The sequence below is a fragment of the Dipodomys spectabilis genome, unplaced genomic scaffold (assembly GCF_019054845.1).
Source record: "Dipodomys spectabilis isolate Male_0828 unplaced genomic scaffold, ASM1905484v1 ptg000030l, whole genome shotgun sequence".
NCBI lineage: Eukaryota > Metazoa > Chordata > Mammalia > Rodentia > Heteromyidae > Dipodomys > Dipodomys spectabilis.
Genome location: NW_024870707.1, coordinates 691549 through 713180, shown reverse-complemented (window position 1 = coordinate 713180; position 21632 = coordinate 691549). Strand labels below are relative to the sequence as shown.

The 21632-nt window shown below is 53.1% G+C and overlaps 1 protein-coding gene across 5 annotated transcripts in view; it reads right to left on the bottom strand.

Annotated features, from left to right (window-relative positions):
- Positions 1-21250, bottom strand: part of Dgkz (diacylglycerol kinase zeta) — a 33238-nt gene extending 11988 nt beyond the window's left edge. For 2 of the 5 annotated variants that reach the window (XM_042675883.1, XM_042675884.1), the window contains exons 1-3: positions 18861-19070; positions 422-530; positions 98-193 (exon numbers count right to left, since the gene is read on the bottom strand). In XM_042675883.1, the coding sequence (XP_042531817.1) occupies positions 98-193; positions 422-530; positions 18861-19021 (366 nt within the window). In that variant the 5' untranslated portion in view covers positions 19022-19070. Of the gene's footprint in view, positions 1-97; positions 194-421; positions 531-838; positions 1746-18860; positions 19071-21069 lie in introns of those variants that run through there. The other 3 variants (XM_042675879.1, XM_042675880.1, XM_042675881.1) reach the window with 2 other exon arrangements.
- Positions 21251-21632: the final 382 nt, after the last annotated feature.

Genomic DNA, 21632 nt, shown 5'->3' with positions numbered 1-21632 from the left:
CCCTCAGGCAGAGCTGTGCACACCTCTGGGAAGGGCTGCAGCTGTAGTTGGCAGGGTTCTAGACTCTGCTCCACCACCAGGGGGCAGCAGGACTCACCAGCATCTTGGCTACACAGTACTGTTCCCCAACATAGCAGAAGTCCCCTGACACGTTGGTCTCGAACCAGATGTGCTCCCCATATGTTGCTGACTCCTAGAGCAGGGATGAGGCATGCTCAGCCCAGCCATCTTCCAACTTCCAAGACAACTGGGCTCTAGCTGTCCAGGTTTTTTTTTTTTTTTTTTTTTTTTCCGTGTCCCTACTCTTCAGGACCAAAGGCAATCTGCCCTGACACCACAAGACCCCTGTCCCTCAACTATCCCAGTGGCCAGAGCCAGCAGTGTTCAGGAGCCGCCACCCCTCCCAGCACCAGCTACTCACACTCCAGTCCACAATGCTCCGGATCTGTCGCTCAGAGTCTCCGCATGGGGCCCCAGGGGCGGGAGGAGGCAGTGCCAGGTGCTGGAGGCCTGACTTGGTGATGGCTTTCCTACAAAAAAAGGGACAGCTGAGGCCGTGGGGTCAGCTGGGCACTTGCGGACTGTACTTCCTTCCCCACCACCTGGGATGACTGCCCTCACTGCCTTCCGCCAAGGCCAACATGGGGACAGCAGCAGCCCAGGCATCCTGAAGCTACTACAGGTGCCTCCGCCTTTCGTGGCCTTTCTGAAGTGTACTGGCTTTGGTCACTGCCCGAGGTTGGCCACCCTCAGGCTGGGTGCAGTATCAAGCCCCTCGTCCCAAGCCAAACCCCTCAGTGACTACACCTCTGACCCTGCTGGCCACCGCTATACCTACACAAGCAGAGCGCTCCAGGCCTGAGGTCCTGCCGACTTGCGCCGTAGGGCTACCTGTCGCCTACGGGACAGTGGGCGCCTGTGGGTGGGGATCGTGGAGCCCAATGTGGAGCCTGAGGCTCTTCGGCCTGAGGGTCGCTGCTGGCTGAGGCGACGATAGTGGCCTCGCAGGCCGCACAGTGTCTGGCCACACACCACGTCAGCAGGGAGCAGGTGGGAGGAGGCTCGGCGCAGACAACGGGGCATGGGCAGCAGTGGCCGGGGGCCCCGGGGTGGCGAGGGCCCTGGTGTGCTGGTGCTTGGCTGGGCAGCACCTGATGCCTCGTTTGTCACATCCACCCTCTCCTCCTCCTCTTCCATGCCTACAAGCCCGGCCAACAGCAGGGGTGCACCCAGAAGTTGAGCTCCTCTAGCAGCAGGCCTCAGGATGGGCCTTGTTTCCACACTAAAGCGAGGGTTGCAGGCAGGGGGTGCAGTACTGGAGCGCCGGCGACTGGCGTCCCTGATGCCCACCCCACAGCTTGGGAGGCAGCCCTGAAGCTGGGCACTGGAGCGGCGCCGCTGGGCTAGGGATGAGGAGGCCTGCCCAGCAGGGGAGCGGCGACGGGCCTTGCCTGTGGGCAACCCCACACTGCTGGGCCGCCGCTGCCCCTCACCAGGGCCTGGTGCCTTCCGCTGGAAGTGTCTCCTAAAGAAGGTCTCCATGCAGGCGCAGGCTAGTGGCTGTTGGGCACACAGACCAGAACGTCAGAAGCTGGGCCAGGCTGTGGCCCACCTGTGCCAGGTGAGTGAAGGGACCCTTAGGAGTTAGGGATGGGGGTAACCTTGGCTTCTGGCCTCCATGAACAGCGTTTGCAGGAACCAGGGGATTGGTGGGGAGCCCTTCCCCACGGCTGTGTGAGCACTCCCCAGATGCACTGCAGGCTGCCCCACGTAGGAGGCACTTCCCCTGCCCAAACACCAGAAGCCCACTGCCCATGGGGCTCCACTTCCTTCTCCAGGAGCTGATGGAAAGGAAGAGAAAGGGCAAGCTGGGAGTCAGAGCTGACCTAGGCAGAGGGCAAGGCTCTGGGGCCTGGCATTCTTTCTGCCCCCAACATGGAATAGGTTGGGTTTGTAGTGTCCCTTCCTTGGACACAGTACAAACCAAGCAATGATATATAACAGGGCTCTCTGCAAAGGAACTCAGAGGAGGTAGGTTTCTCCAGTTTCTCAGCCCCGGCCTTGAGTCAGACTGAAGGCTGCCCCACAGGGGGAATGACATCTGCTGGAGGCCCTGTGGAAAGCCTCTCAGAGGATGGTAGTCATCCCCCTCTCCCCCCCACCCCGCCTCCCGCCCCGGAGGAGTGTTCCTGCCTTCACTCGAGCCTGGATTCTGGGTGTATGGTCTGTATGGGGAGAACTTTCTAGTTCTCTTCAGCTATCTCACCGATCTGAAGGGACAGAGCATAGACACTCCAAGTGATGCCTAAAAACCCCTCCAGCTCTGCTCCTGAGGGTTCCTGTACTAGATACCCCTAGGTTCATAATTCCAAGCACCAGTACCCCCACCCTAGATCCCTACTCCTGGGAGAAAGGGGCTGTGAGCACCACCCTTTTCCAACAGGACCTCCTGCCATTCTAAAGTCCACCCCTTCACCTGCTCACCTCCAGTCTGCCCTTCTCTCCTTCCCTGGCCACTGGCGTCAGGTTCCTGTGCCCACTCCTCTGCTACACCAGGGAAAGGGCAGGAAGCTCAGAGTGGTGCTGCCCCCAGAGGAGAGCCCACATCTCATCAGTGGTTCTCCTGGGCCCTGGGCCTAAGGAAAGACTGGTGGGAGGAGTCTCTGAGCCCAAGTTACAGCTGGGGAATAGAGCTGCCTGGCAGACAGATTTCTGCCTGCTGAGGACTCAGTCACAATGGCCATGGGTGGCATCCCACACAGCAGTGGGCAAGAGGGATGACTGTCAGAGAGGACAGGAAGGAGCCACCCCAGCTTCATGTCTACCACCTTCTTTTGGCTCGGCTCATTGTTCTACTGCCCTGAGGGCTTCAGGGCTGGCGCAGGGAATGAGAAGCCCAGGCTCTGGCCATCATGCAGGAGAAGCAGAGATGAGAGAGTCTTGGGATAGGAGGCATGGCTTGTGACCCGCGAAGTACCCCTCCAAACCGGACAGACTGGGCGGAGGAGGAATGCTGGCTTTGCTGGGTGCTGGTGGCTCACGCCTGTAATCCTAGTTGCTCAGGAGGCTGAGATCTGAAGATTGCCAGGCAAGGCAGGAAGGTCCGTGAGACTCTTACTTCCAATTAATCGCACATACACACACAAAAAGCCAGAAACAGAACTGTGGCTAAAGTGGTAGAGTGCTAGTTTTGAGCACAGGGACAGTGTCCAGGCCCCGAGTTCAAGTTGGAAGACCAGTATAAAAAAAAAAAAAAAGCTAGCTTCCTCATCCAATCAGCATCATCCCAGATACACTCACGGGAACCACTCCGTATGAAGCTCTTTATGCACATATTTTATAATCACTAACATCCCAAGAAGCAGGTACCACGTTACGCCACATGCCTAATGCACAGACAGGCAATGGAGCCCAAACCCATACGCAGCCAGTGTGGGGCAAGTGTGAGGCAAGCTATGCCAAAGCCTGCTCCCAGGATGAGTGGAGCACAGGATGTTCCTCTTAGACCTGGAGGGTCAGGTAAGATAAGAAGAGAACTATTGTAATAGTCATCCTATTTAGTCAATACTTGCTCTAGGACTGTCTTGGAAGCCCTTCAGCGTCACTCTCATTTGATTCCTTCCCCAACCCTGTGAGGGAGTCAGGAAGGCTAGCTCCATTATGGATGAGGAAACGGAGCTCAGCCCATGGCCATGGTCATCAGCGGCAGAGCTGGATCCTGAACCCAGGTCTGCCTAACTCAGGGCTGCTTTACACCCTGGAAGAGAAGCCCTCAGGCCCCACTGCCCACTGCTGCCAGGGCACTGGCTTGCCAGCAGTCCCCAGGGTATCAGCTTTCCCCACTCATCTGCCCAGGCCGCTCAGTGACAGCTGCCCAGCCTGGAGAAGATTAGTCACCCAGACACACACTGCCTGATGCTAGTGTCACCCAGAAAACAAAAGGCCACAGTGAGTGTGGGGGAGGTGCTGATGTCTTCTGGGCAATGGTGAGGGCTGGGCCCTGCCTGCTGGGCCAGACTCGCCTGACAACAGGGCCGAGAGGGAAAGGTAGCTGCACCTCCCCTCCCTTTATGGGAAGCAGCTTGCAGGTGCTTCCTAAAGCTGGGCTCCACACACCGGTCGGCTTCCCAAACTCCCTCATCCGTGTGGGAGACTCCTCCAATGCCTAGGAGTGCATCCTCCCCCACCCCCTACCCGCAGGAGGGTATAAGGCAAGCCAGTGATGTGACCATGTACCACAGGCCTCAATTTCCCTGTTTGTCCAAGGAGACTATTAGACTGCATCACACTTTATGACAAGCTGTCTTGCTGGGCACCTACCCCCTCCATGGGCTCTTACTGCTCTCCTCCCCCAGGTCCCATGCTTCCTGTCCTCTGGTCTCCATAGAAACCTCTGTTTTCTGGTCAGCAGCTGCCTGACTCCTGAGTTCCTATCTCTGCTCCTCCAGAGTCTAATCAGAAGTCTGGGTGGAGAGCTCTTCTCAAGGCATAGCTCTGAGCAGCCGCTTCTTCTCACCTCATACTCTGTCACCTCCAACATACCACACAGTACAAGTAAAGGTCACTGGCAGAGACCCACAGGACTCAGACACTAACAGCACAACACAGCAAAATGTCTGCCTGCCTCTGGGCTTCCTGGTGAGGAGCCTGCACGAAGCCTACCACACAGGGGTGGGGGATGGGGAGGCAAGTGGGGTGGAGAATGGCAGGAAGAGCTCATGAGATTCCATCAACCCCCAGCTTGCTACCAGGGGCCTGGTAAGCTAAGGCCTGTGGGAGGACAGGCAGTGCTATCTGGCCTGGCACAGCCAAGCTAAGGCAGCCGGCAGCAGGGGTTAATGGACCCCAGTGCTTCATCAACTACCAGCTAGAAAGGACACCTGCTGTCCCGGCTAGACCATCTCATGCCTCAAGTATTTCAGAATCTTGAACCTGCCCCTTCCGCCCTGGGTTGATAAACTAGTCTTTCCAAGTTCCAAACTTCTTGTCTGCTAAATGAGGGTCATGCCGCCTAGTTCTGAAGGCCAAGCGTAGGGAGTTCTGCTACAATGGATGAAAGGCATGTGATGAACCTGGCAGAGGAGGGGCCTGTGAGTGTGCAGCCTCTTGGGGTTTATCTCTGCCTACATTGGGACAGAAACTCAGAAAGGGAAGCAGGAGTGCCCACGGTGGTCACCAATCATCGTATGAGGAACAAGGCTGGGCAGCCAGTGCCACCTGGGATCTGCTCATGTCAAGGAGTGCCTCCACTCCTGGGACTGGGGTGTCCCACAGGGAGCCCTCTGCCTCTAGAGTTTGCCCAGGATACCTGTGGCATTCCATCTCAGTTCCCATTCCATGCATGAGCAGGACCTTTCAGCTCCTACTCTGTGAAGGCTGAGCCTGAGGCATGGTGACCCCAGCTCCAGCAGCTCCAGAAGCCCCAACACAGGGGCTTGAGCTGTCTTCCCCAGGGGATTTCTGGCCTGAAGCCATCTCTGGTCACTCTGCTCCTAGGGCTGGGAACAGAGGGAGGGATGGGAAAGCTGGAGGAGAGGCTACTGTGGACCAGTCAGACAGGTGCCCATTTTCCCAGGTCTCTACTCATCACAGGTATCCTGTGCAGAGGATCTTAAATCAAAACAGCAACAATTCACAAGGGAACAAGGGGCCAAGGCCGCGCAGTAGAGGAAAGTAGGGGAACCAGGAGGCCAGGGAAGAGTTCATCTTTCGGGTTCTGCCCTGCTTGGAATGGGTAGGAGTTCAACCACCCTATTCCTTTTCCATCAGCTTTGGGGCAGCCTGGCAGGGTGAGGCCTTCATCTAGGAATAGTGGTGTCCAGGCCCACCCTGACCCCCTCCCTTCCCTGATCCCACACAGACAAAGGAGGGAGGTAGCAGGAGGCAAGAGAAGGTTTGGGGCCCCTTTGACCTGATCTGGAAGACAGGGTGGAGGCAGGTGGGAGGCTCGGGTCGCAGAGACAGCTTCGGCTCCTGCTCCGGGCTGCTAGCCTCTGCTGAGCAAGTCCTAGTTTGGCGAGCAAGCTGCAGTAGCTGCTCCCCCGCCCCCTTCCCCCTCCCCTCAGCCTGAGACAGCCGTTATGAAAATAGCCCGATTGGTAACTGACTGCACTTCCTCTCCCAGTGGTGGCTCCCGGCTCTGCATGGGATAGGCAGCTGGCAGCAGGCAGGCGGGTAGCAGGCTGGTAGGCAGCATGTGGCACAGCAGCCTTACCTCCTGGCTCCTCTTCCCTAAGGTCAGGCAGGAGTGACAGCCCAACCAGTAGTCAACCTGTGCCTCACTTAATCTGCAGACTTGGGTTGAGCTAGAGGGAGGAGGGAGGCCCCTTTCAAGGAAGGGGATTTAATGTTCTCTCATGTCCAATGGACATTTTTTCTGGGGTCTTGGGCAGCTAAGCACACTCGCTCCAGACAAATAAACACAAAAATCAATGTCTGTGGTGGGGGGCTGGAAGGTGGCTCAGTGGTAGAGCACTCGCCTTGTACGTCTGAGGCCCTGGGTTCGATTCCTCAGCACCACATAAGCGAAAAGAAAAAAGCCAGAAGTGGCGCCGTGGCTCAAGTGGTAGAGCGCTAGCCTTGAGCTGAAGAGCTGAGGGACAGCGCCCAGGCCCAGAGTTCAGGGCCCACGACCGACCCCCCAAAAAAAAAATTGTCTGTGGAGTATCTCACAACTTCCTTCCTTTCCAGCATAATCAAACAGCAGGCTGGTAACTCCCCCGTGTAGACAGCTTTGTGTCCACACTGGACAGTGGGGCACAGTGGCTCATGGGAGCCCATGACTCTCATGGCTCAGAGGTGGCTGAGCTAGGTCTTTGCCAAAGGGCCTTTCAGAGCCACCTTGGTTCAGGACAGCTAAAGAATGCCCAGGAGGGGCCAGTTCATGCTGCAAGTATCCTACCTGGAATCTCCCACTCCCCCATGCCAGCTCACAGTCCTGCTAGGGATCCTAGGGCAGCTATCAATCTTCCAGACCCCAGATCCCCTAGCACAGCACTCTTAAAAATTACTAAAAAAGCTGGGAAGGTGGCTCAGTGGTAGAGCGCTTGCCTTGCATGCCTGAGGCCCTGAGTTTGATTCCTCAGCACCACATAAGCAAAAAACAAAAAAAGCCAGAAGTGGCGCTGTGGCTCAAGTGGTAGAGCGCTAGCCTTGAGCTGAAGAGCTGAGGGACAGGGCCCAGACCCAGAGTTTAGGCCCCACGACCGGACCTAAAAACAAAACAAAACAAAAAAATTACTAAAAAATTCTGGAAGGATTTTTTTCTGGATGGGAGATGCTAGTAATTAATATTTACCATATCTAAAATGGAGAGGTTTAAAAAATATTTTAAAACAGGAAATCTATTTCATATTAACATAAACAACACATTTCTAAAAGAAGGCCACATTTCCTAACCTTAAAAAAAAATTTGGTAGGCCAGGTGCCAGTGGCTCAGGCCTATAATCCTAGCTACTCAGGAGGCTGAGATCTGAGGATCACAGTTCAAAGCCAGACCAGGCAGGAAAGTCCGTGAGACTCATCTCTACCAGAAAACCACTAAAAAACCGGAAGTGGTGCTGTGGCTTAAGTGGTAGATCACTAGCCTTGTGCTGAAGAGCTGAGGGACAGTGTCCAGGCCCAGAATTCAAGCTCCACGACTGACCAAAACAAACAAACAAACAATTAATAAATAATGGGTAGTCAGAGCCAAGTGCTGGTGGCTCACACCTGTAATCTGAGCTACTCAAGAGGCTGAGATCCGAGGAATGCAACTCAAAGCTAGCCTGGGCAGCAAAAGTATGTGACATGCTTATCTTCAATTAACTGCAAAATATAAACAGCCAAAGTGGAACCGTGGCTCAAGTAGTAAGAGCACTAGCTTTGAGCAAAAAGGCTCAGTGACAGTACCTGGGCACAGAGGTTAAGCCCCAGAATTGGTACCCCCCCCCAAAAAAAATTAGTGCAAAGAAAGGCACGTTTTCAGAAGCATCTTTAATAATTAGTCTGGCTTGTTCATGGTGGCTGGACTCTTACTTGGCACCCAGCCCTGCACCACTTCCACAGGGTACTCTGTGAGTATTCTGGTTGAAACTCACGTAGAAAACTGCCTTTGTACTGTCATGTAGTGTGAAATGGATCAGCTATCCAGTCTTACAGATAACTAGGGAGATCTTCTTTGCTACTACCTCAAAATATGGCGCGTGGTAGGTTCCTGAAAGCACAATGCAAGGTTGAATCAGAAACAGTGTAATGAATCTTGTGCTGTTCTATCTTGCTTTTGAGATGTTGCCCAGGCTAGCCTTGAACCCTTGAGTTCAAGCAATTCTATCTCAAGAGGCTTCCAGAGTAGTTGGGACATTGTGTAACATCATCAAGCATCCTCCATCACTGGTGTGTTGGGCTATGCAGATCCTGTACATGTTGACACATTTATTACACAATAGCAAAGATCACATTTGTTCTCATTACTAATCTCACCAGAAAGTTTTAAGTACTAGGAAGCTGTCAGGCCCTAGAAGATGGCTACAAGGTTTCTGAAATTCTTTTTTCCTCAAATTTTCTTACTGGCAACAAAGGCTGATACTGTGTTTGAAGTAACAAGGTTTATTTCACTCATTCCTGGAAAAATGTCTGCCAGACACCCAAGCCTGGCTAGTTTGTTAGGTGTTCAAGTAAAAATGATGCTCTTGCTGGGTGCCAATGGCTTATGCCTATAATCCTAGCTACTTAGGAGGCTGAGATCTGAGGATAATGGTGCAAACTGAGGATAATGGTGCAAAGCCAGCCCAGGCAAGAGAGTCTGTGAGACTCTTACCTCCGACAAAGTACTCAGAAAAAGCCAGACGTTGCACTGTGGCTCAAGTGACAGAGCACTAGCCTTGAGCAAATGAAGCTCAAGGACAGTGGGTAGGCCCAGATTTCAAGCCCCAAGACTGGCAAAAAAAAATAAAACAACAAAAAAAAACAACCAAGTGGTACGGGCCAGCTCTCTACTCTACTGAAGAAGAGCTTTTCCTCACCAGTTCAGCAAGTAGTAAAAATGTCTTATATGAATTCCATTTCTGCACACCAGAATATTGAAGATACATAGCCAAGGGTGTCAACTTTGTAATACACACTCTTTCAAAATTTCTTTTTGACACAAGGTCTCAAACTCACAGTCTCCTGCCTCAGCCTCTGCAGTGCTGGGATTAGCCTGGCCAAAATTAATAACGTTTACCATTTATCTTTTTTTTTTTTTTTTTTTTTGGTTGGTCATGGGCTTGAACTCAGCTTGGGCGCTGTCCCCGCGCTCTTCAACTCAAGGTGAGCGCTCTACCACTTGAGCCACAGTGCCACTTCCGGTTTTCTAGTGGTTTATTGGAGATAAGAGTCTCACGGACTTTCCTGCCCGAGCTGGCTTTGAACCGTGATCCTCAGATCTCAGCCTCCTGAGTAGCTAGGATTACAGGTGTGAGCCACCAGCACCCGACTACCATTTATCTTTAAGGAAGTTTAAGTATGGAAGGACTGCTGCTGGGTACCACTTTGATGGGGGTGAATGTGCCAGCAGTCTACCACTGCTGAAGCCCCATCAGTAGATGCCAGAACAGTGAGGGGGAAAAGATGACTAAGACAACAGTTCTGCTCTCACTAATCCCCTCAGTAGTCGAGGACACCCTCTAGCCCACACTGTAAGACTCACTGATTCAGAGTACGTTTTTTTTCTTTCTTTCTGATTCCAGGGCTTGAACTCAGGGCTTCACGTTTGCTCTACCTCTCGAGCCACTCCTCCACCTCCTGAGTGAATTTTAAATCTAGCTTGGCAACTGTGGCTTCTGCGATGTGGCACTAACTCAGCTTCCTAGGAAAGACATGAGCCTATCCTCTGTCCCCCAGTGACTGTGGCCATCTCCTGCTGTACCCCGCACCTGCCATGCCTCCTGCCTGGCATCCCTCCCCATCTGTTATGCACAGCCCGCCCACCCTAGCTGCCCTGGCCAGCTAGCCCCCCTCGGGCTGACACACATTTGGCTCCTGAAAGGCCTGCTTCCCTCAGGTCCACAACCAGACCACCACACCTGGTGCCAGGACATGGGCTGGGCTTGCCAGCACAGGGCCTGGCAGTAAGTGGTGTTTACCACCACAGATAGCCCAGGAGGAAGGAACAGGAATTCCGCTGGGGAGTGGTCAGGACCTTCAGGGAAGAGAAGGGCTTCCTTTGCTGGCTACCAAACCAAGGTCTGGCCGCAAGCCAGGCCACTTCTCTTTGTTGGGCACAAAGAGATGGTAACAGCCTTTGTTTTGGTGGCTATCTTCTTCTTCTCCTGTCCAGGAGAGCCCAGGAATGATAGCAGGAGGCCCCTTTCTTGGCTGGAAGCCACTGTGCCCTCCACATTCTCAGTAGCCAGCCTTATGAAACCTGGACAGTGGGACTGGGTAACACCAAATCACAAGGTGCATACTTAGAGGCTAGGCCAGAACTCTAATGGAGCTCCTTGATGACATAGCCTCAGTGTTTTTTTCATGTTCTGAGCCCTGTTTCAGAGTCTGGTCCTACTTGGACCCAGAGAAATGTACAATGATCAAGTCATTCTTCAAGAGCCCTCCCCCCAACCATCCCCTGTGCCCCAGAACTCATTCAAGAGCATTACTCACTTGAGGTGTTCCTGCTCCCCAATGCCAGCTGATGATACTCCACACCTGGCAGCCAACACCCTCCTTCTCTCCCACCTCTTTGCTATTTTTTCCTTTAAACAATACTGGGGTTTGAACTCGGTGCTTTGTGTTTGCTAGCTAGGGACTCTACCACTTGAACCACATCCATGACCCTTTTTTGCTTTAACATTAATTTTTCAGATAGGATGGTCTCAGATCACAATTCTTCAGAAGCCTTCCCCACACACACACCATCATGGGCCTGGCTTGTTGGCTGCTAACTCTTTGCCCAGGCTGGCCTTTCAAACTGTGATACTCTTGATCTCTACTTCCTGAGGAGCTGGGAATACAAGAATGAGACACCAGGTCTAGCCTTTCCTATTTTTTTATATTTTACCAAATACATGCATCACTTGGTCACTAATATATCTTACAAACATTAATCTCATAAAATTAGGTTGGTATTATCTCTATTACCAGTTTCTTCAAATTGTGAGTAAGGAAAGTGAGGCCACACTCTCAAGTTCTTGTTCTCTACTTCTAGACGCTTAGCCAGTGGAGTCTGAACACTTATCCCTCTTCCCGCTCATCTTGAGTTGGCTCAGACACTGGATCTAACCCCTGGGGAAGGAGAATATTAGCTGCTCCCATGCTCAGGCCCTCTCACTGTTGCTCTGGGCCAGCAGCACTGGTTTACAAGTCTGCATCCCCCATCAGATTGTGCGCCGCCTGGGACCTCCAACAGCTGATAATTGCATCCCAAGGGTGGAGGTATGCTGGGTATGGTCTGAAGAATGAACACAGGGAAATGTGAGTGGTTCATGTTTGGCCTCGTGGATCAGGCTGACAGCAGATGACTCAGGCTAGCCCGCTAGCTCCTAAGGTCTTCCTGCTAGCACTGGGTAAGAAAGTCACTCTGTGCACTTGGATCTTGGAGGCAGCATTGAAACTGATCCTTGAGGGAAGACTGATATATTTCCCCTGAGTCTCCCAATAGGGCCCCTCTCATTGCCTTCTCCCGTGACTACAGTGAGCTCCTATTCTCCATCTGATAAGACAGGCGGGCAGCCCTCCTCCTTCAAACAGTAACTCTCCCAACCTTCTGATCCCTCTGGAAAGGCCCCCAAACGTACGACATCCCCCACATTTTGCCCATCACGCCCACTCTAATCCTGTGTCACCTGGCGGTCCTGTACAGGGTTTCATAAGGAACCCATGGAGAATGCAGCATGGGTGATGGTTCCTGACCCAGAAAGGGGCCTCCTCTGCCACCTAAAAGACTTCGTTAGAATCATATCAGCAACCAGATCCCATCCCTCTCTCCAGGTATCCATGCATTCTATTCAGAGTTCCTACCTCTCAAACAAGAATTATGCCTGAAATCCAAAGTCACAGAGAACAAAGGTTTCTACGATGGATTTAGACTGAAAGGTCCAGAGGAGTTCTGCTGCTAACCCACTGTGACCTCAAGCTCACCTCTTTCAATCTCCTTATCAGATAAATGGGGCTAACCTACCTCCTCTTGCTCATGGAATTGATGCATACTTGAAGGAGAAAGTGGAAACCATTTCCTTAGTTCACTAAATTTAAAGAAAACAATATATCCACAGGCCTAAAATTAGGGCCTGGGAAAACATTTGGTAATGTCCATCTTAGCCTAAGATACACACATGCTGGTGACCAGGACACCAGCAAGGAGAATCCTCAAGGTACCAGAACAGTTTTGGATGGATTGCTTTCAATAGCAAGAAACTGCAAACTACCTAAATGGGCATCAATAGGAGCCCGGGCAAATAAGTTGTTTCAGAAGGGATCACAGGTAGCAGCTAAGATGAAGTCACTAGAGCTCCTGTCTTAAGATGGTAGAATCTCTAAAACAAAGTGGAGGGGAAAACCTACATTTCACATTGATGAGCTGGTACTCCACTTAAAAGTAAAAACCATCCAAACAGCATTCTACTCTGCTAGAGATGCACCTATGGGAAAATTTTATAAACAGATATGAGCACAGCATACACTAAAATCAGGATTGTGGTTTCCTCAGGGGAGGGCCGGGCGCTCCATTTCTAAGACTAATGGCTAGATATGACCAAGCTAAGTGGTAGGCATTATACATATACTCTTGTTTTTTTTCCCCCCCTTTGAGGAAAGAAAAAAAACCCTTAATTTGAATACACATGGTAATAATGACTCAACATAAAAGAGAAATTTACAAACTAGATCAAATGTGCAAGGATGATAGTATATTTACAGAATCTTCTGAGCAAATGTAAAAGTTTACATTTATAACTGCCATTTGTTTGAAAATACCTAATACTTGTTTTGAAAAGGCATTTACAGAAATCTTGCTTTTTTAAAAAGACATCTATATACTATCCTAATTACAAAAATGCTTTAAAAAAGACTTTCAGGTTTCTCTAAAGACCCCAGAGGGAGACCAGTGATACAGGTGGCCCTGGATCTCCCCTGGCTGGTTTTGGTGGGTGTGTCACTCATGCTGCTTCGTAATAGGCAGGCCCTGGCTCTGTTTGGGGGCAGGCAGGGAGGCAGGTCTCTCTGAGGGATGCCTTCCACAAGTGGGTGGGCAGCGGCAGGTTGTGTCAGTGGGGTGTCCATGTAGGCTGGGGAGCAGGAACCAGCTTGCCCCTTTCACAACCGCCCCCGCCTCTCTCTGTAAAATGTCAGCAAGCTGGGGAAGAAGGAGGAAGGGGGGAGAGACAGGCAAGCTGTTAACCCGCAAGATGCTGGGGCGTGGGCGGCCCAGGCTCCCAGACAGCTATTTTCGCATGTGCTGTGATGGGGCTCAGCCCTGGCAGGGGAGAGGCCTCTCCGTGGGAGCTCTGAACAGGCATGCTGCCAGGAGCCAGGAGGAACAGAGCTCTGAGTGTGAGGGAGAGGGTGTTATCAGGGGCTCCTTTGAACTCATTCTTCAGGCTTTCTGTCACCTGTACCAATTAAGCCAGCTAAAAGGTCACATACAGATGTGTTCCTTCACTCCCCATCTGGCCATGGGGCCCCAGACTCCTACCTAGTTTCTTCAGTCTAGCCCGCTCCTCCTGAAGTGAGGGTTTCTGGTGCAAACGCCCCTCAGTGTCCACGTGAAGATCACCTCATGGGTCCCTGACACTTCCACATGACTACCTCCCCAGGCTCTTTGGGGATACAAATACCAGTAACGAGTGGACATCAGCTGGGCAGCTAGGCAACATGGAAGGAGCCTTGGATCAAGTTCCCGTGTGAACTTTAGGATCATAGGCCAGACTATAGACCTCTGAGCCTTGGCCTCCACTTGTAAAAATGGGAATCAAACTAGCTATGGTGTTGGTGCAATGACTGCATACAAGTTATGGGCTTACAAAGCTTCTGGCACCTGTTAGTGGCCAGAAAGAAATGAGTGGACATCACTCACCTGAGCCCAGGTGAATAGAGGGGAAAAGTCTACCTTCCCTGTGGACCAGAGCCCTTGGTCTCACTCACACTTATACTTTCCACCTAACCACCCTGCCTCTAGCCTCAGCCCGGCTGTGGCAAGGAGGAAAGGGGCAACATGGTGATCCTCAAAGCATCTGATCTCTGCTCTGGCCTATGCTTTTCCTGTCTGGACTTGAGTGTCAACCAGGTCCTGTGCTGAGAGCCACAGGGTAGGGAGGATACTGCAGCCCTGATTTGGGGCTGATAGTCTAATTATATCTGTGGGTCCTGCATGAAGTGTAGAGCTGAGAGTAAGAAATGGTGAGTGTCTGACAGCATCCTGGCAGGCTCCAGGAAGGAGGGGAGCCATGAGCCTGGAGGTAGGTATGGCACACACTGGCCCCTCCTTGAGCTGAGGGTTGTTTAGGCGGCGGCGGCCGTTTCCAGGACAAGCAGAAGAAAGGTTGGAAGGTGTCATAGAAGGCTTAGGGGTACCAGTGGTGGAGTCTCATATAAGCCTCGCTAGTTGTGACACCTTGGCTGAGTCAAGGCCACCTAGCAGGGCCTCTGTCTTAAGGGACAGAGTGAGGTGGGGCCAGGTGATAGGAAACTCGCCCTTCTGCTGCATTCTAATTGGCTCTACTCTGGCAGCTAGAGTATCCGGTAACCAGTAGGAGGAGACTTGGGCCACCCACAACAGGTGCAAGTGAACTAGCTGGAAGGAGACTCTCACTTGCTGTCCGTGGCAGCTATGGCCCTCTTGTGTCACTCTGGTGATACTGCGGGGCAGGACCCAGGGTCAGCTTCAGGAGCCTGCAACTCTCTTGCCTTTATAGCTTCTGAAGAGACCCAGGCCCCTGTTTCTTTTAGGGGCTAGATCAACTCAAACCTCAAGATTAGCTAACCTCCTCCTCTGCTCCAAGATGAGGGCAGCCTCCGCTACCTAAAGTGGTCCTTCTTCCATCCTTGTTTGAGTGGACACCCACTCTTGTGCAGTCTAGTGCCAAATGCAAATCCTGGGTGGCTCTATAACCCTCTGGGACTTGACTTTTTGGGAATATGGCTCAGAGACAAAAATGACAGAAACTGCCCATCCCCTATCACCTTTGAGCCAGGTACTTTGGTCCATGAGGCAGACACCAGGAGAACCCTATCCTAATTTCCCAACCTCTGGCACATAGCCTTGTGAGGAAAGCAAATAGAGTAAGAGACACAGCTCAGTCACCGAGGTCCCTTCCTCCCCAAACTGGCTGGAACCCAAGGACCTGCGCTTGGGCCTACCTCCCAGGGCCACCTGAGCTGTTCCCAGTATTAGCCTAACTGAGACAAACCACTCAAAGAGGCTTCTTTTACTTCCAGACATCCTGGCGCCACAAACAGGGCTTCTGGGCTCTCTGAATGAGAGACATCCCTCAACAATCCCTCCCTACTCGTTGCAAAACCAACCCAAACAGGCTGCTTCCGCTCAGGGTGCCTGGCGGGCACCTGCGGCTAGCCTTGACTTCAAGACCTGGTTCATCTGGCCTGTGTGGCATCAGCTCTAAATAAAACCTATTGTGTCAAACTTGTTCCACAGGTGCATCTCCTGCCCTCTGGGAGCTTATGAGTTTAAGACTAATGGAGGGCAGGGGACCACAGAGCAGATGCTCACCCTCCCAGGGGCTCTGCTGGCCAAAGCTCCTTCTGTCTAAATGTGCAAGGTGCCAGGTAATTTCTGATGCCCCTGGGGTGCAAACCCAGCTAATCCATAAGCTGTGTGACCTGCCCAGAATCAGGCTGCTGGGACTGGGCCAGAGGACAAGTGAGTCCAAACCCCTCCCAGTGGGTCCTGGAGCAGAAGGAGGAGACAGTCAACCTCCTTCCCACCGGAGACAGGCTGTCCCTTAAGCCCGAGAAAAACTGCAGGTCCTCGGTTTACAGGACTGACACCTCCCTTCTTTCTCCTCCTTAGGGGGCTCAGGTTTCTCTGCATGGAGAAATGAGGAAGGATGAAGATGGGGGTGGGCTGAGAAGATCACAGCTCAACTTTGTGTCTCATTGAACTAAAAAAAGGGAGAAATGTGCTCCCCAGTTTTCCAGGGTTCTATCACTTTTAGGAGAGATGGGCTTCAAGGAAATGTCTCTTTAAGGAAGATGCCACAGAGACTGTTCTTTCTGACTGGACCAAGCAATGGTCAGTATGTGGTACCATACTACACAGCAGTCATTACAGATTCCCCCTCCCCAATACAAACACAAACAAACACACACACACACACACAGAGCTGAAATTTATACACACACACACACACACACAACACACACACACACACACACACACACACACACACACACACACACACACACTGAGAGCTGAAATTTGAATGTAGAGTTTTTAACACAGTTTCAGCAGCCACCACTACCACAACCTAGGTTATCTGTGACCTTCCCTCTAGCCACTGCCCATTCACTTCTCAGGCCCCTCATCCAAGGTCTGAGGTGTGAATGTGAGTAAGGAGAGGAGGAGCAGGATGGGAGTTGCACAGAGTGGGTGTCCAAGGAGAGGGAAGTGTTAGGTTAAAAATAAGCATGGAACCTGGGGAAAGATGGAGAGATGGCTTCAACTGGGGTAGTTAGGGCTTCAACTGGCGGCCAGTAACAAACAGTGACAGGACCACACAAACAGCATTAAAGAGGGCAGAGCCCCAAGCAAAGATGTATCCCCTGTCACCTGGCCATCAAATCAAGTAAAAGGAGGGAGGCCAGTCCCAGTGCGCACTAATTCTGAGCTCCCAGTTCTGCCAGGGAAAGTAGTTCTCTCTGCTGTGTTCTCTGAATACATTCATTTCTGAAGGCCCCACTGCCCTCAGTGCATTGCTATGAAGCAGGGGACGCTGCTTCCAGGCCTCCAGAGGGGTTCTTTTGATTTTCCTCTCATTAGGCATCCTATCAGATCATGCCCCACCCCAAGGGTTGATGTAATACCGTGCTCCTCAAACTTTACACACATCAGAATTACCTGAGGATGTTCTAAAAAAGAGAGAAAAAAAAAATTTTTAAGCTCTGGTCCCATTTCCAGATCTGATAAGCCAGATATGCCAGGGGTACGATCTAGGAATCTGAACTTAAAGCTTCCCAGGTCCCTGTGATCCTGGTAAAGAAAAAGGGATGGATTTGGGAATCACACCAACAGGAGTTCAAACGCTCTCTCTTTTTCTCGCTTGCTATGTGACTCCAGGCGAAAGGTTTTTCTCTATGACCCTATGATTTTCTTTTTCATGTAGAAAAATAGAGAAATAACCAACCTGTCTGTCCCTCCTTCCCTATTTCCTGTCTTTTTTTTTTTTTTAAGAGAATTATGTAAGATGGGGCATTGATGGCTCATGCCTGCAGTCTTAGCTACTCAGGAGGCTGAGATCTGAAGATATAGGGGTTCAAAGTCAGCTTGGGCAGATGAATCCATGAGACTTATCCCCAATTAACCAGTAAAAAGCTGGAAGTAAAAGTGTGGCTCCACTTCAAGAGCACTAGCTTTGTGCAAAACAAAAAAAAAAAAGAATTATTTAAAGGTACCTGTTAATTTTCTTGTGTCCTCAAAATGCTTGAGGCTCATCCTTACATACACATCTGTGCTCTTTAGAAAGGGACGCAGCTGTATAAGTCAGGAGTACCCAACACTACCTATGGTGCCCCATAGGTAGTGACAGGAAGTCTCTAGTGGAGCCCCTCCCGAGCCTGTGAACACTGGAGGCTACATCCTGCAGAGATGGGTGTAAGTGCTCCATCTTGCAGGGCTGTGGGTGACAAACATGAACACCAGAAGCTGTACTGCCTGCCCTGTTTTACATGACATTGAAGCCTGTGAGCCCACAGAGTTCCATCTGCCAGTGTATGTAAAGATCCAGATCTCTGTATGTGGTGTGCTCAGTGACACACTGCAGGTGCAAAGAGCAGTGCCCAGGTTAGGGAAAGATAGCCACAGGGCCACTGACCCACAGAACAGGAGAAAACCAGTTATTGAGAGGTGAGTTCTACTCTGGGAAGGGACAGACAGGGCAAAGCACAGGAGGGGCCAAATATGATGAAGGCCAGGCATATGGCGAAAGTGACAGGAAGGCCGTGGGCAGAGTCCAAATGATCAGAGTCCAGTCTGAGGTAGCTCTGGGGTCTTAGCTGACTGGCTGCAAGTCAACTGTCTGTCACAAGCACAATGTGGTGACATTTGGAGTGCTGGGGGGGAGAGGGGGTGGCTACAGCCCACTTTACCCCTTTTCCAGAAAGGGACAGGAGGTAAGGGAGAGATGAAGATTACCCAGCAGGGGATGGCGCTGGGGACTCCCTGTTAATTAAGAGGTAGAGTAGGTGGTCAGCCTCCCCCAAGAAGCAGCTTAAAACATTGAGCAAGTAATTAGATCAGCGGCCAGTGCTCTGGGGCCAGCCATGTGTCATGTCACTATATAGTGGCCACACAGGGTAGACGCCAAGCGGTGGTGGTCATCAGCAAACAGGTACCACGGAAGCCCAAAGGGCACCATGACCCTCGCCTCACTGGGGCCAGAGGGCTCAGAGAAGCCCGGTCCTATCCGAGCCCAGAAGTCACAGGGGTTCCCGCCGGCTGGCGCCTAGGAGTTGGGGTGACCGCGTCTCCCTGCTGGAGCACTAGGCGCTGACCCTGCCACGGTGCTATAGGTGAAGCGCATTACACGACCTCCACGTTCCTGGGCCAGTCCCCCGGGCGCCGGGGGCAGGACCCCGACCCGGTGCCCACGCCACGGCCGCCCGTCCCGCACCCCACACACGGGGTGCGTCCCCGGGTACCGGGCGCCGGCTCCCGCCGCGGCCCCGCTCACCTGTGCCCGAAGAGCCGCAGCCCCGGGAAGCGCCGCTTGCTGAGCCGCCGAGGCGCCTTGTCCGGCTCGGGACCGGCGTCGCGCTCGGAGCCGCTGGACGAGGCGGAGGCCGACTCGGAGTCGCTGCTCCGGGCCTCGGGGCTACCGTCCCGCGGCTCCATCCGGCCCTAGCCCCGGCCGGCGGCGGGCCCGCAGGAGACGTCCATGCCGGGCCGGCGGCCGGGGCTCAGCACGCCGGCTCGGCGCCGCCCGCGGTGGCCATGGCGCGCGCTCGCCCCGCCCGCCCCGCGCCGCGCGCCTCCGCGCCCCACGCCCAGGTGCCCGGGAAGCGGCCGCCGCTGCCGCCGCTCCAGGAAGTACCGCCAGCCGCGGCCGCAGGACCCCGCATAGCTGGCCGGGCCGCTGCCTGCCCGCCGACGAGCACGCCCCCTCGACCGCGCAGCGGCAACCGGCCCGCGGCGCCCTCTGCCGACCGCAGCCCGCGACGCAGCCCGCCCGACTTGACACGAGGGCGTGGTTATTCGGGGGCGGGGCCCGAGGAGGCCACGCCCCTCCCAGCTCGGAGGCCGGTCAGCCTGAATCCGGACAGAATTTCCTGGCCAGACACGCGCACGCCGCACGCGGATGCGCAATGGTCTCTTCTCCTTAGCTCTCTTCATCAAACAACCTACAGGATCACAAGTGCACGCCCGCGAGGACAGCTGTCACCACCTCCCTTCCCACACCCACGAGGAATATATGCCTTTCTCGCTCACCCAGAGTCCCTCTCAATCACTCGTATAGTCTCCACCCTTACTCGTTGGCTCTCCTTCACGCCCACGGGCCAAAAGTCACACAATGCGCACCATGCATGCAGAATCACCAAGCCTGTCACACACAATTAAGCTCACTCTTACTCAAGTTCACACTCCCCAACCCAGACTCTCACGCCCAGTGAGGAAAATCATTTAATGACCCTCACTCACACCAATAAAGAACTTAACTATTTCTCAAACAAAGGCATCCTTCCACAGCTATTCACAGGGCTTTCACCCATCATCCGCTCCTCACATACAGAATTTTCCCAGCACAAAGTCCAATGGCACCTCTCGATCTCTTCTACTACTGGAATCATTTGTACACCTCTTACACACTCAAATATATACTCAAAAAGACAACACAACTCACATATTCATGTCCCTATATATCCTTATAAAATATACACATTTATCTCCTATACACGAACACCCCCAGGACAATGGTTACAGGACCACAACCCTCCAACACACACACACACACACACACACACACACACACACACACACACACACACCTCAAGGTAGTAGAGGCTGTCCTCCAGAAATGAGAGCTTCTGAAACCGGAATGGTCATTTGTGGGGACTCAAATCACATGTTTGAAAATCCACAATTCAGGTAGACTCTGATAATACCTGCAGGACTGCAATAGAAAGGCCACAAAGCTGGAAACTGGAGTCTTTCTCCTCCCCAAACCATGCTACCCTAAAGCCTTCTGTTTCATTTCTCATGCTATTCTGTAGAGCCACATCCTGTTGCCTTCACTTTCACCACTTTTCCAGCCTAAGCCAGACACAAATAGCCAAGACTCGGGGACTGTGACCTGTGAGCAGGCCTGGGAGTTTGAGCAACAGCCAGCACCCAGAGGCCAAGCATCCTCTCCTCCTCCTTTCCAGTGGACCTGGAGAGCGGCTGTGCAACCCCAGTCCTCCAGCCGGCATCAAGAGCCAGCCTAGGCAGGAAGAGGGAAGAGAAATTCACAAATGGCCTGAACTTGGCCTCTTGGGGTGCATGGGTTTTCTTTGGGGAAGTTTCCCAATCATGGTTCTTAGATCAAGCTCCAGAGGAAGGGCCTAGAGGCAGCTGGAGATCCCACTGACTTCGCAGAGACCCTGCAGGGAGTTCAGAGACCTCCAATACTGAACATCACACTCCTGGGGGGAGGGAGGGGGCTCCTCTCCCCACACACCCCGGATGTAAGCTCCCTGGACTCATAGCCTCCTGGGATCTCAGCCTTCCACCCTCTATCCCCCAACAATGGAAACGGAGCTGTTCTCACTGCGCCCTCCCCTGTGGCCTGTGCCTCCACAAAACTGTAGAATAAGGGTCAGGGGACCCCACATTTGCCACTCTTCTACCCCCACAGGGAGGGGGCAGAGTCCCCATGCCCACACTCAGGTCACCCGTGTACCTACTGTGTCTGAGGGGCCTCAGCTGGGATCTGTGGCACGTCCCAGGAGCGGTAGCGCCACATCTGCCTCAGTGTCCCAGGCAGCTCCCCTTCTTCTGTCCCCAGCACCTCGGTGGGGCCCAGAGCTGCGGCCACATCGCAGCCTCCCCCGGCACTGTGGCCGGCCCCCACTACGCTCATCCTGCCCGGCGACTCTCTTCCTCTTTCGGCACTTCCTGACCAGGGGCGGGGTGGGGGGGCTGCTGGGAGACCAGCTGGCCGCCCAAGCAGAGGACCACAGGGCTGGTAGGCGCCTTCCGCCGGCTGAGGCAGGAGGCTTGCTGGGGTGAGGAGCTGCCTGGGAGGGCGAGGGGCAGGTGGGGACAAGCCTAGCCCAGCAGCTAGGAGACAACCCGAGGAGTCAGAGGCTGCCAGGCAGCCATCAGGCCTGTCTGGGCTAGAATCTACACCCGGGCCCCCATCTGGCTTTCTTCTCTTAAGTAACTTCTCGGATTATCACCCCTTGGTCTTGCCAAGGGCCTTTGCTTTATGACAAGCTGTTGGTGGGCTGGCAGGCCCTTCCCAGTC